This window comes from Leucoraja erinacea, unplaced genomic scaffold (assembly GCF_028641065.1).
Source record: "Leucoraja erinacea ecotype New England unplaced genomic scaffold, Leri_hhj_1 Leri_84S, whole genome shotgun sequence".
Classification (NCBI taxonomy): Eukaryota; Metazoa; Chordata; class Chondrichthyes; order Rajiformes; family Rajidae; genus Leucoraja; species Leucoraja erinaceus.
The window spans coordinates 370,548-385,000 of record NW_026576784.1 but is presented as its reverse complement, the minus strand read 5'-3'; the positions used below and the strand labels follow the sequence as shown (position 1 = coordinate 385,000).

The following is a 14,453-nucleotide window of genomic DNA, read 5'->3' as shown; positions in this document are numbered from 1 at the left end:
CAGAGAGGCCAGAGTGACCACTGACCAGTCATAGGGGATGACCAGAGTGACCACTGACCGGCAGCATAGAGAGGGCAGAGTGGGTGGCATGAGCGGTTGCCAACGACTGGGGCGGGGGGCACCCACCTGCTCGGTGGTGAGGGGGGGGCTGATCTCTTCGCCCCTCAGGATCAGCGAGCGATGGGTCAGCACTTCAGCCAACTGGATGGCGTCCAATCCCAGAAGCTCGCTGAGAACGGAGAGCTCTGGAGGGGGGAGAGGAGGGGAGGGGAGGGGATCAGGGAGAGAGTGGGTGGGTTAGAGGAGGGCATGGAGTGGGGGTCAGGGGGGAGAGAGTGGGGGTCAGGGGGGAGAGAGTGGGGGTCGAGGGTGGAGACGGGTGGGTCAGAGGGGGAGAAAGGTGGGAGAAGAGGGGAGGGGGGGGTCAGGGAGGGGGTGAGGGCGGTCAGGGAGTGGGAGTTGGGAGGAGAGAGGGGGTTGGGGAGAGGGAAGGGGTCAGGGAGAGAGTGGCGTGTTACTGAATCAATCACACAGCAGAGAACTGTTCTATTCCCTATCTCTCAGTGGATGTAACCGATACCCCTCAGCCCATCGACTCTGGGCCAGCATTCTCTCCAGGTGCCCACCAACCTCACCCGAAAACAGGTAGCTGAGAATGAAGAGGGACCCGGTAGGTGGGGGGGCTGAGAACCTAGAGTGACCATCTATATTACTAAAAGTCTGATCTTGACTGCTTATGGCCCACTGGGCTGCGATTTCCAAGAGAACGGCGGCACCTACGGCCGTCATTTTTGGCCACCTCGCTCAGAGCCCCCCTCCGCCTTCCGTGACCGGAGGACTTTTCCCATCGATGAAAAATCAGTGAGATATTAATGTTTTTTAAAAATTCGCCATTCTCTCTGCTGCCCCCCCCTCTGGCGGCAGGGGGGAGGGACTATAAAACCCGAAAGTGTAGTCCCTCACTTAGTTTCTGCCAGATCCAGGAAGCGAGAGGGTCACGGCTCTCTGAGCGGCGAGTAACACTGAACGCACGTCTACTCAACGGTGAGTCCTCTCGATGCAGCTGTAAAGTGGCTGCTGCCCAATTGTTTGCCTCGCCTTTTTAAAAAGTGTTGTGTTCACAAAATGAATTTTGGTTGTCAGGTGGCTGCAGCCAAATTGTTTGCCTTGGCTTGGCTTTTAAAATCGTTGCAACAGTTGGCTGCCAGTCCAAGAATCCATTCGGCTCACAATAATAATAATTTTTTTATTTATGGGCGCCTTTCAAGAGTCTCAAGGACACCTTAGAAACATTTAGCAAGTAGAGGAAAAACATGTAAGCGGCATGAAATAAATAGTAGAGCCATGACGTACACAAATTAAAGACAGAATTCAATTCAAAACACAATATGAGGCAATCCAAGCACAGATGAAAAGGGAGGGGGATATGAGGCTAAGGATAGGCAGAGGTGAAGAGATGGGTCTTGAGGCAGGACTGGAAGATGGTGAGGGACACGGAATTGCGGATCAGTTGGGGGAGGGAGTTCCAGAGCCTGGGAGCTGCCCTGGAGAAGGCTCTGTCCCCAAAACTGCGGAGGTTGGATTTGTGGATGGAGAGGAGACCGGCTGATGTGGATCTGAGGGACCGTGAGGGTTGGTAGGGGGAGAGGAGGTCAGTGAGATATGTGGGGGCCAGATGGTGGAGGGCTTTGTAGGTGAGGATCAGGATTTTGTAGGTGATCCGGTGGGAGATGGGAAGCCAGTGAAGTTGTTTGAGGACTGGAGTGATGTGAGTTTTTTTTTTTGTTTTTTTTATGTGATACCAGGATTTGGTATGTCTATGTCTATACTATACTATATACTATACTGTCTATCTGTCTATACTAGCCCTCTGGAAACCAGTACCTTCGGACCACAACACCCATACTAGTGCAACAGAAAGCCCCCCCCCCCCCACTGGCAAGCAATATTGGAATTGGTGGAGAGGTGGAATATTGCGTTGGTGACCAGCCCACCCGTGTGATGCTTAGTCTAGTTAGGACTATAATTTTCGATGCCCTATACGTGGCGACTCTTTGCATACCCCGTGTATCGTCTGCCAATACACTGCACTCAAGGCCAATAGACAATAGCTGCAGGAGTAGGCCATTCGACCCTTCGATCCAGCACCACCATTCAATGTGATCATGGCTAGATCATCTTTAAGAGCCCTATCTAGCTCTCTCTTGAAAGCATCCAGAGAACCGGCCTCCACCGCCCTCTGAGGCAGAGAATTCCACAGACTCGCAACTCTCTGTGAGAAAAAGTGTTTCCTTGTCACCGTTCTAAATGGCTTACCCCTTATTCTTAAACTGTGGCCCCTGGTTCTGGACTTCCCCAACATCGGGAACATGTTTCCTGCCTCTAGCGTGCCCAAACCCTTAACAATCTTATATGTTTCAATGAAATAACCGCTCATGCTTCTAAACTCCAGAGTGTACAAGCCCAGCCGCTCCATTCTCTCAGTGTATGACAGTCCCGCCATCCTGGGAATTAACCTTGTAAACCTACGCTGCACTTCCTCAATAGCAAGAATGTCCTTGCTCAAATTAGGAGAACAAAACTGCACACAATACTCCAGGTGTGGCCTCACTAGGGCCCTGTATAACTGCAGAAGGACCTCTTTGCTCCTGTACTAGACTCTTGTTATAAAGGCCAACATGCCATTCCATTTCTTCACTGCCTGCTGTACCTGCATGCTTACTTTCATAGACTGATGAACAAGATCCTCGTTACAACTATCGCCGGGGCGATCAACCCACCCACCCGCCATATTTGAAGTGTGGGAGGAAACCGGAGCACCCAGGGGGAAACCCACACGGTCACAGCGAGAACATGCACACTCCTCACAGACAGCACCCATAGTCAGGATGGAACTGAGACAGCGAGAGCGACAGAGATAGACAATGTGAGATAGTAAGATCGAGAGAGGGAAGGAAATAGAAGATGTATAAAAGGGAGGGGGGGGAATATAAAGGGGACAGAGAGAAACCGACGAACAGGTAATGCTGGCCGAACGATCGAGTGGGTAGAGGTGGGTTCCTTTCCCAGTGATGTTGCACCAGCTGTGACCCCCCCTGACCCCATCCCCGGCCCACGACCCCTGACCCCAGGTACCTCCTGTATTGGCGATCTGGGCCCCGGCGGCAGTGAGGAAGCGAATGTTTCCCAGCTGGAGAACGGCGGCCAGGAGCCGGATCACATCCTGGACCTCGGGCCCCGTGAAGCCCAGCACCCGCAGTGACCCCTAGGGGACAGGAACACCGGGGTCACAGGTCAACCGGGGTCAGAGATAGCGGGTCGCACCATTCACCACCCATCCGTTCTCCCCTCCCTCACGTCCCCCCCTCCCCTTGTTTCCCCCCTCCCTCAATGTCCCCCCCCCCGTCCCATCTCTCCCTTGCCCCAACCCCATCCCCCCACCACCCCTCTGTCCCCCCACTACCCCCTCTGTACTACCCACCCCCTCGTGCCTCCCACTCACCATCACTTTGTCAAACAGCTGCTTGTCCTCCAGAGTGGCCCCCACATCCCCCGCCCACTGCTGCAGGTAACGGAACTCCACCGCTCCAGACAATCCCAGCGCCGCTGCAACATGGTGGAGACAACGGGGGAGAGAACGGTGAAGCTGTGAGTGTGAAGCCCCCCCGCTTTCACCATCCCCCCCTCCTCTCCCTCTCCCACTCACCCACCCCGCCCCTCACCCATACCTCCCCTCACCACCCACAGCCCCTGGAAGTCCCTCCAGCTGCTCCCACCACCCCCCCGGTTCAGCGGGGTGCCCCACCCACCACCCCCCTCTGACCCTCCAACACCACCACACGATGACCTTCTAGAGCATCACCCCCCCCCCCACGGGACATTGTCGGTCTCCAAGGTGACCTCTGTCACTATCCCCATGGGGTAATAAGTCGCCTGGCGCTCCACGAGATCATGGGTCACTCGGTCAGTCCGCGGGGTCGTGGGTCGGTCCGCGGGGTCGTGGGTCACTCACCTTTCTGCTCGGGCTCCAGCCCGGCCAGCAGCGCGTAGAAGACGTGGAAATTCCTCTCGGCCGGAACCTGCCGCACCACACGGTTTCTGGGGGACATGATGGGGGTCAGTGTGTGTGGGGGGGGGGGGGGGGGCAGGAGATGGGAAGAGAACTCTTGCAGGGAGGAGGTGGGGGCGCAGGAAAGGGGGCGTGAAGAGCGGAGGGAGGGAGACGGGAGGCAGGGACATGGGGCGCAAGGGGAGGGGGGTTAGACTCGGCTGTCGTAGGGGGGGTGGGTGGGGGTGGGGGACACCACGGGGCCCCGATCAACGGGAGTGCCAGGGGACCGGAGCGATGTCCTGGGATGGGCAACACTGGATAAGCGGCTCACCTTCTCCAGCAGATCTGGGCCTTTGTTAAGGATTCTCACGGTCTACTCTGACCACGTCACGCGGGAGACGACAGCTCGAACCACTCACACTCCGCCTTGCCCTCCCCATGACCCCTCACCCCTCATGATTCCTCCGCATGACCCCTCCCCCCATCACCATGCCCCCTCCTCTCTGTCACCAGGACACACAAGGAACTGCAGTTGCTGGAATCTTCAGCAAAAAGCCGAGTGCTGGAGGAACTCAGTGGGTCAGGCAGTCGTTTCGTGTCTGGACCATCCCCCGCCACAGATGCTGCCTGACCCGCTGAGTTCCTCGGGCATTTTGCCAGGTGCGTGGGTGCTCTGTGAGAGGTCAGTAGAGGGGTGAGTGCGGATACACTATGACCAGGGCAGCTGGGGAAGGATACAGTCTACGATGCAGCCTCCGTCAATATTCCCGCTCTCCGAGAAGTCAAGCTGGATGAATTTCCCAAAGCGGCTGGAGTTGTTGTTGTAAACGGTCTTGGCGTTTCCAAACGCCTCCATCAGTGGGCTGGTGGAGGAGAGAACTATTCACTGTACAACACTCCAACAAGAGAGAGGTCAGACAGCGTGCAAAACAGGCCCTTCGGCACAACTTACCCATGCCGACTAACATCCCATCTACAGAATGGCAACTGAAGAATATGTCCCACTACATCTAGAGAAGGCATTTTATCGGGATGCATCACGGCTTGGTTTGGGAACAGCTTCATCCAAGCCCGCAAGAAATTGCAGCGAATTGTGGACGCAGCCCGGACCATCACACAAACCAACCTCCCTTCCATTGACTCCATCTACACCTCACGCTGCCTCGGCAAGGCCAGCAGCATCATCAAGGACCAGTCTCACCCCTGGTCACTACTTCTCCCATCGGGCAAGGTACAGAAATGTGAAAACGTACACCTCCAGATTTAGGGACAGTTTCTTCCCGGCTGTTATCAGGCAACTGAACCGTCCTCTCACCAACTAGAGAGCGGTCCTGACCTCCCATCTACCTCATTGGTGACCCTCAGACTATCCTTGATGAGACTTTACTGGCTTTACCTTGCACTAAACGTTATTCCCTTTATCCTGTATCCGTACACTGTGGACGGCTCGATTGTAATCATGTATTGTCTTTCCGCTGACTGGTTAGCACGCAACAGATGCTTTTCACTGTACCTCGGTACATGGGACAGTAAACTACACTGAAACACTAGTTCCACCTGCCTGCGATTGGTCCATATCCCTCTAAACCTGTCCTATCCATGTACCTGTCTAATTGTTTCTTAAACGTTGGGATAGTCCCTGCCTCAACTACCTCTGGCAGCTCGTTCCATACACCCACCACGCTCTGTGTGGAAAAGTTGCTCCTCAGATTCCTATTAAATCTTTCCCCCACCTTAAACCTATGTCCTCTGGTCCTCGATTCCCCTACTCTGGGCAAGAGACTCTGTGCATCTACCCGATCTATTCCTCTCATGATTTATACACCTCTATAAGATCACCCCTCATCCTCCTGCGCTCCATGGAATAGAGACCCAGCCTACTCAACCTTTCTGGAACCGTCTTTCCATAAGCTAGGGTACTGTCCGATTCACCTCTACCCCATTGCGGACATTGGACTTTATCTGTGGAACTGATGCGCTACAATGCTGAGAACTATATTCTGCACTCTGTATTTTCCCCTTTGCTCTACCTATTGGACTAGAGTTTGACTGGATTGTACTTATGTCCAGTATTATCTGGTGTATTTGGGTCGCTGCAGAACAAAGCTGTTCCCTGTACCTCGTTACACATGGCTGTCATAAACTTAAACTGTTGGCAGCTGTTCACTGACTGACGGCCACTCGCAGCGGAGGGGGTGTCAGGGGATGTGGTGGGTGGGGAGGAGGATGAGGGCAGGAGGAGGGGTGAGGTTGACGAGGGGAGTGACGGGGTAGGGGAGACTGTCATGGGGGGGGGGTGGATGACGAGGGGGGTGACGGGGAGGGGAGAGACCGTGGGGGGTGGGTGATGACGGGGGGGGGGAGGGGAGACTCGTGGGGGGGGTGGGTGATGGGTGGAGTGACAAGGGGGGGTGATGGGACCCACCTGCTCTCCAGGATGGCCTGTTCTACGTGGGCACCTGTACCCAGGGCAGGGGCACTGACAGACCTCTGGCTGGCGACGGACAGGAACTGCAGCAGCAACTTGGTGCTCTCGGTCTTCCCCGCGCCCGTCTCCCCGCTGGCCCAGCGGTCGGGGTCACAGGGTGGAGGTCAGGGAAAGACAGTCACACGTTACACCAGCCCTGTGATGGGGCAAACTCTGCCCTGAGCAGTCCCCCCCCTCCCCGCTCAAGGCACCCATGGCACCCACTCACCAACCAGCACCCATTGCCACTGGAGCATCTAAACTCTGGAGAGACCACAGTGCAGGAAGGAACTGCAGATGTTGTTTTACAAAGATAGACACAAAGTGCTGGAGTAACTCAGTGGGATGGGCAGCATCTCTAGAGAGAAGGAATGGGAGATGTTTTGGGTTGAGACACTTCTTCAGACAGTGTTAGGAGAGGGACAATGACACTGGTCTAGACAGTGGCCCAGATGTGGTCTAGACAGTGGCCCAGACGTGGTCTAGACAGTGGCCCAGACGTGGTCGCGACAATGGCCCAGACGTGGTCTAGACTGGCCCAGAGGTGGTCTAGACAATGGCCCAGACGTGGTCTAGACAGTGGCACATACGGTCTAGACAGTGGCCCAGACGGTCTAGACAGTGGCCCAGACGTGGTCTAGACAATGACCCATACGTGATCTAGACTGTGGCCCAGACGTGCCCGCCACCCACCCCCCCCCTCGTGCCCTCCCCCAGTCTCCAGCCCCCACCCCGTGTCTCCAGCCCCCACCCCGTGTCTCCAGCCCCCACCCCGTGTGTCCAGCCCCCACCCCGTGTCCCCAGCCTCCAGCCCCCCAACCCCAATGTGTCCAGCCCCCACCCCGTGTCTCCAGCCCCCACCCCGTGTCTCCAGCCCCCACCCCTCCAGTGTCCAGCCCCACCCCGTGTCCAGCCCCCACCCCGTGTCTCCAGCCCCCACCCCGTGTCCAGCCCCCACCCCGTGTCTCCAGCCCCCACCCCGTGTGTCCCCCACCCCGTGTCCCCCCACCCCGTGTCCAGCCCCCACCCCGTGTCTCCAGCCCCCACCCCGTGTCTCCAGCCCCCACCCCCCGTGTCTCCAGCCCCCACCCCGTGTCTCCAGCCCCCCACCCCGTGTCTCCAGCCCCCACCCCGTGTCTCCAGCCCCCACCCCGTGTCTCCAGCCCCCACCCCGTGTCCAGCCCCCACCCCGTGTCTCCAGCCCCCACCCCCGTGTCCAGCCCCCACCCCGTGTCCAGCCCCCCACCCCGTGTCTCCAGCCCCCACCCCCACCCCGTGTCTCCAGCCCCCACCCCGTGTCTCCAGCCCCCACCCCGTGTCCAGCCCCCACCCCGTGTCTCCAGCCCCCACCCCGTGTCCAGCCCCCACCCCGTGTCCAGCCCCCACCCCGTGTCTCCAGCCCCCACCCCCACCCCACCCCGTGTCTCCAGCCCCCACCCCGTGTCTCCAGCCCCCACCCCGTGTCCAGCCCCCACCCCGTGTCTCCAGCCCCCACCCCGTGTCTCCAGCCCCCACCCCCACCCCGTGTCCAGCCCCCACCCCGTGTCCCCAGTCTCCAGCCCGTGTCCCCAGTCTCCAGCCCCCACCCCCACCCCGTGTCCAGCCCCCACCCCCACCCCGTGTCCCCAGTCTCCAGCCCCCACCCCCACCCCGTGTCCAGCCCCCACCCCCACCCCGTGTCCCCAGTCTCCAGCCCCCACCCCCCACCCCGTGTCCAGCCCCCACCCCCACCCGTGTCCCCAGTCTCCAGCCCCCACCCCCACCCCGTGTCCCCAGCCCCCACCCCGTGTCCAGCCCCCACCTGATGAGCACACACTGGCTGTCGTGCCGCTTCCACAGGCAGCTGTAACACTCGTTGGCCATGGCGTAGATGTGGGGTGGCAGCTCCCCCTGCTGGTGCCCGCGGTACTGCTCCACCGTACACGCACTGTACAACCGCTCAATGTGTTTGTACGGGTTCACCGCCGTCAGGATGGAGCCAATGTTGGTCTGGAGGAAACACAATGGGAGTCAGCATTTGGGAACGAGAGGGACCGGCTTCACATGGACACTGTCATCATGGCTGGAGTAACTCAGCGGGTCAGGCAGCATCAGTGGAGAACATGGATAGGTGACGTTTGGGGTCGAGACCCTTCCTCAGACTGAGAGTCGGGGAAGAGAACGAGAGATATAGATGGTGCGTACATCAAAGGATGAAAGATAATCTTGGGGGAGGGGGGGTTTATTAATGTATAAACTGAACACCAGGTGCGTGGGTGGAGGAGGTCGTTGAGGCAGGTACAGTAACTACATTTAACAGACATTTGGGCAGGAAAGGTTTAGAGGGATGTGGGCCAAATGGGTCTCGGTTAGATGGGGCAGCTGGGTTGGCATAGACCAGTTGGGCTGAAGGGCCTGTATCTGTACACAAATACCGGGGAGGAATACAAGATGCCCTTTATGATCAGCAGGTTTGGGATGCATTGGGCAGAGCGAGGGTCCCAGCTGTAATCTTGCAGCAAGGGGCTTGGGGAAAGAGTTGTAACACGGTGGATCTTTACACTCATCTTGTTCCATCCCCAACGAGGGATTATGTGCAAGAATTGGTCAGCATCATGTTAAGCACAAAGTTGTGGGCCGAAGGGCCTATTGTTGTTCTATTTTCTAATTACTGTGTGTCTGATGGAGTAGATTGGGGGGGGGGAGGAGGGAGGGAGGAGGAGGGGGGGGGGGGGTCAGAAGGGGGCAGAAGAGAGTGTGGGGGGGAGGGTGATAGAGGGGATAGGATGGGGGGCAGTGAGGAGGGTGTGAATAGGGGCAGGGTGGGGGTGGGGGTCAGAGGAGAGTGGGGGGGAGGGCAGTGAGGAGGGTGGGTCAGAGGAGAGTGGGGGGATGGGGGCAGTGAGGAGGGTGGGGGTGGGTCAGAGGAGAGTGGGGGGGGAGGGGTGAGGGATGGAGGGGGTGGGGGTGGGTCAGAGGAGAGTGGGGGGGGGGGGATGAGGGGCAGTGAGGGGGGTGGGAGGGGGTGAGGAGAGTGGCGTACGTAGATCTTGTCCTGCCTGTATCGCAGCTGCAGGTTGTGGAGGATGCTGGCCTCGTGCAGGTCGCTCAGCGCCGACATGTCCCCCACCCCCTCCACACTGGTCTGGTGCATCGGGGTCACCACCCCCTGGAGCAGCTGTGACCCCTCCAAGCTCAACTCCTGCAGGGAGAGGGGAGGGGAAGTCAATGGAGGAAGAGTGGGGGGGCAGAGGAGAACAGAGAAACAAAAGCTGCTGCCACAAATTGTATCAGTCCCTCTCTCCCCCCCACACACACAGCACGGCAGTGGGACAGGGGGACGGGTGTAGGTGAGGATGTGGAGGGGTGGGTGAGGTTGAGGGGTGGTGGGGAGAGGTGGGATGGGGAAGGGGAGGGGGGGGTGAGGAGAGGTTGGTGGGGGAAGAGGGGATGGGGAGGGGCTGTTCCCCCACCTCTCCGTGGTCGGTGCTGAACCAGACGCGGCCGTCAGCCACACGGATCACCCGGCTCGGCAGCAGCCGCTCGTTCACCCTCAGCCAAACCCGGCTCCCCTGGGACAGAGAGAGAGAGCAGTGTTACAGCACGGAGGGACGGGGGTGGGTGTTGGGAGGGAACAGGGGAGAAAGGGTAGTGGTGGTGAGAGAGGAGGGGGGTGAAGAACATAAGGGGGTGGGGATGGTGAGAGGGGAATGGGGGGAAGAGAGATGGGGTTGAGGTGGGGGGAGAAACGGGGGGGGGGGGGTGGAAAGGGATTGGGGGAGCAGGAAAGGCAGCAAGGAGAGAGAGAGTGAAGCAGAGAAACTGAGGGAAGGTAGGAGGAGGTGGTGAATGAATGAATGAATGAATGAGGGAGCGAGAGAGGTTATCCCAAAGGCACAAAGTCACTAATAGGTCAGAAACGCGTGCAATTAATGCTCTGAGGAACCCAGACTGATCCACTGCCCCTCCACACTGCCACCCATCCCCCCCCACACACCCTCCACCCATCCCCCCACTGCCTCTGCCCTCCACCCATCCCCCCCCCCCCCCACACCCTCCACCCACCCCCACTGCCCGCCACACACCACACCCCCACACAGGACACAGTGAAGGACGTCTCCCAAACTCTTGGTTCAGGATGTGGGTCCAGCTGTCCCGTCACATCTGGAGGACCACATCTGCAGGACCACAGCCACGCTGGTAACTGGGGTGAGCCCGTTAATGGAACATCTCTCTCTCTGCCCCCAGTACATCTCTGCTCCCCCTCACAGTAGTCCTGTGATGTGGTGTGTCTGGTAAGGATGTTCTGGGTTACGGGGAGATGGCAGAATCATGGGGCTGAGAGGAAGAGATAGACATTGCACTACCCCTCTGATCCCTTCTAAACCTCATCCTCCATCCACTTTGGGCCACGGCAGTAGTCACTGCCTCACAGTGCCAGACGCCCGGGTTCGATCCCGCCCACGGGTGCTGTCTGTACGGAGTTTGCACGTTCTCCCCGTGACCTGTGTGGATTTTCTCCAGGGTCACACACTCCAAAGACGTGGAGGTTTGTTGAGTAATTGGCCCGAGTGTGGAGGATAGAACTAGTGGCCGGGTGAACTATCGCTGGTCGGCGTGGATCATGGGCCTGTTTCTACACTGTATCTCAAAACTAAACTGGTCACAAACCTTGGCCCCTTGCCTTAATACTCCTGTACAATGAGCAGAGGTTTCTCACTATCCACCCAGCCTATGCCCCTCATACCCTGCACCCCTCCCCCCCTCCTCTCCCCCTCCCTCAGCCTTCCCCCCCTCCCCCTCTCAGCCTCTCCCCCCCATAGACCCCTCACCCATGCTTTACATCCCCTGAGACACACCTGGTGACACACATCATCTCCCCCCCCCCGCTCCATGCTCTGTACAGGGGACAGACCTCTCACCCTCGCCAGCCCTCCCTATCCCCGTTCTTGTTTCCTTCTATCACTCTACCTCTCTCCCCTCTCCCAGTTACCTCCCTTCTCACCCACTTCCACCATCCCCTTCTCTTCCCCTCTCTCTCTGCTCTCTGCCCTTCTCTCGCACACACACGTGTACACACACACACACACACACACGTCTGCACATGCCTGTGTGCACACACACACACACATTACTTGCCATATCTTCCTGTACCACGGGGAGGCTGCAGGCTGCTATTGTAATTCAGCTGTCAGCCCTGACCCCACTAGCACTGACCTCCTGGACAGTGTGTGATTCAGGGCCAGGCTGGGCATTGGGAATCACTTCTGTCCCGACTGCCACCCCCTGCTAATGAGGAATGGAGCAGGAGCAATAATGGATCAATAATTAATGGGAGACAACCACAGCTGGCGTCCACGGACCGTCACAAGGCTCAGTCTCTGGGGAAAGAGACGAAGCCGGAATCACTGCTGTTCCTCAACCAAGGATCCGTCAGATCAATGACTAATTACCATGGGCCTGTGTGTGTGTGTGTGCCCAGGATGTGTGGACTGATCTCAGTGTGAACTACCAGGGTGGGGGAGGTGGGGGGAAGCACAGACGGTGGCGGCTCTGTGGGGCTGGTACCCTGAGGGGAGGGGGAGGGTGGGTGGGAGGAGGAGGGTGGGTGGGAGATGAGGGGGGGGGGGGGGGGAGAAGGAGGGGAGGGGGAAGGGATGGGTCGGGGGAGGAAACAGCACAGACAGTGGCGTCCCTGGGACTGGTACCCCGAGGCTGCACCCTGTAACATTGGCTCATGTGCTTCACTGGTCTCCACACTACAGCACCGATCATAGAAAGTTCCAGATAGTCTGTGAAAGCCCCTGAATGAACTACACGCCGAGTTTCAACTCTGCACTTTCCACAAGTTCATAAGGGTGACCAAGGCTGGGAGCTGAACATCCAGGGATATTCAATATTCAGGAGGGATAGACAGAAAGGAAAAGGAGGTGGGGTAGCGTTGCTGGTTAGAGAGAAGATTAACGCAATAGAAAGGAAGGACATTAGCTTGGAGGATGTGGAATTGATATGGGTAGAGCTGCGAAACACTAAGGGGCAGAAAACGCTAGTGGGAGTTGTGTACAGGCCACCTAACAGTAGTAGTGGAGTTGGAGATGGCATCAAACAGGAATTTAGAAATGCGTGCGACAAAGGTAAAACAGTTATAATGGGTGACTTCAATCTACATATAGATTGGGTGAATCAAATTGGCAAGGGTGCTGAGGAAGAGGATTTCTTGGAATGTATGCGGGATAGTTTTCTAAACCAACATGTAGAGGAACCAACCAGAGAGCAGGCTATTCTAGACTGGGTATTGAGCAATGAGGAAGGGTTAGTTAGCAGTCTTGTTGTACGTGGCCCCTTGGGCAAGAGTGACCATAATATGGTTGAGTTCTTCATTAGGATGGAGAGTGACATTGTTAATTCAGAAACAATGGTTCCGAACTTAAAGAAAGGTAACTTTGAGGGTATGAGACGTGAATTGGCCAAGATAGACTGGCGATTGATTCTAAAAGGGTTGACGGTGGATATGCAATGGAAGGCATTTAAAGACTGCATGGATGAACTACAAAAATTGTTCATCCCAGTTTGGCAAAAGAATAAATCAGGGAAGGTAGTGCATCCGTGGATAGCAAGGGAAATCAGGGATAATATCAAAACAAAAGATGATGCGTACAAATTAGCCAGAAAAAGCAGCCTACCAGAGGACTGGGAGAAATTCAGAGACCAGCAGAGGAGGACAAAGGGCTTAATTAGGAAAGGGAAAAATAGATTATGAAAGAAAACTGGCAGGGAACATAAAAACTGACTGCAAAAGCTTTTATAGATATGTGAAGAGAAAGAGATTAGTTAAAGTTTCTGAAGTAGCTCCAGAAATAGTGGATGCATTAGTGATCATTTTTCAAAACTCTTTAGATTCTGTAGTAGTTCCAGAGGATTATAATTGGATAGGCATATGGATGGGAAGGGAATGGAGGGTTATGGTATGAGTGCAGGCAGGTGGGACTAAGGGACAATAATTGTTCGGCACGGACTTGTAGGGCCGAGATGGCCTGTTTCCGTGCTGTAATTGTTATATGATATGATTGGAGGGTAGCTAATGTAACCCCGCTTTTTAAAAAGGGAGGGAGAGAGAAAACGGGGAATTACCGACCAGTTAGTCTAATATCGGTAGTGGGGAAACTGCTAGAGTCAGTTATTAAAGATGAGATAGCAGCACATTTGGAAAGTGGTGAAATTATTGGACAAAGTCAGCATGGATTTATGAAAGGTAAATCATGTCTGATGAATCATAGAATTTTTCGAGGATGTAACTAGTAGCGTGGATAGGAGAGAACCAGTGGATGTGGTGTATCTGGACTTTCAGAAGGCTTTCGACAAGGTCCCACATAAGAGATTAGTATACAAACTTAAAGCACACGGTATTGGGGGTTCAGTATTGATGTGGATAGAGAACTGGCTGGCAAACATGAAGCAAAGAGTAGGAGTAAACGGGTCCTTTTCACAATGGCAGGCAGTGACTAGTGGGGTACCGCAAGGCTCAGTGCTGGGACCCCAGCTATTTACAATATATATTAATGATTTGGATGAGGGAATTGAATGCAACATCTCCAAGTTTGCGGATGGCACGAAGCTGGGGGGCAGTGTTAGCTGTGAGGAGGATGCTAGGATGCTGCAAGGTGACTTGGATAGGCTGGGTGAGTGGGCAAATGTTTGGCAGATGCAGTATAAAGTGGATAAATGTGAGGTTATCCACTTTGGTGGCAAAAACAGGAAAGTAGACTATTATCTAAATGGTGGCCGATTAGGAAAAGGGGAGATGCAATGAGACCTGGGTGTCATGGTACACCAGTCATTGAAAGTAGGCATGCAGGTGCAGCAGGCAGTGAAGAAAGCAAATGGTATGTTAGCATTCATAGCAAAAGGATTTGAGTTGAGGAGCAGGGAGGTTCTACTGCAGTTGTACAGGGTCTT

At 56.1% G+C, this 14,453-nt stretch overlaps 1 protein-coding gene across 1 annotated transcript in view; it reads right to left on the bottom strand.

The window, feature by feature from the left end:
• LOC129694899 (unconventional myosin-X-like) overlaps positions 1-10,069 on the bottom strand; it is a 47,504-nt gene extending 37,435 nt beyond the window's left edge. The window contains 9 exon segments of the mRNA XM_055631654.1: positions 127-245; positions 3,136-3,265; positions 3,503-3,606; positions 4,013-4,098; positions 4,777-4,914; positions 6,477-6,611; positions 8,320-8,507; positions 9,541-9,699; positions 9,971-10,069. Coding sequence (XP_055487629.1) covers positions 127-245; positions 3,136-3,265; positions 3,503-3,606; positions 4,013-4,098; positions 4,777-4,914; positions 6,477-6,611; positions 8,320-8,507; positions 9,541-9,651 — 1,011 coding nt within the window. The 5' untranslated portion in view covers positions 9,652-9,699; positions 9,971-10,069.
• Between the last annotated feature and the right edge of the window lie 4,384 nt (positions 10,070-14,453).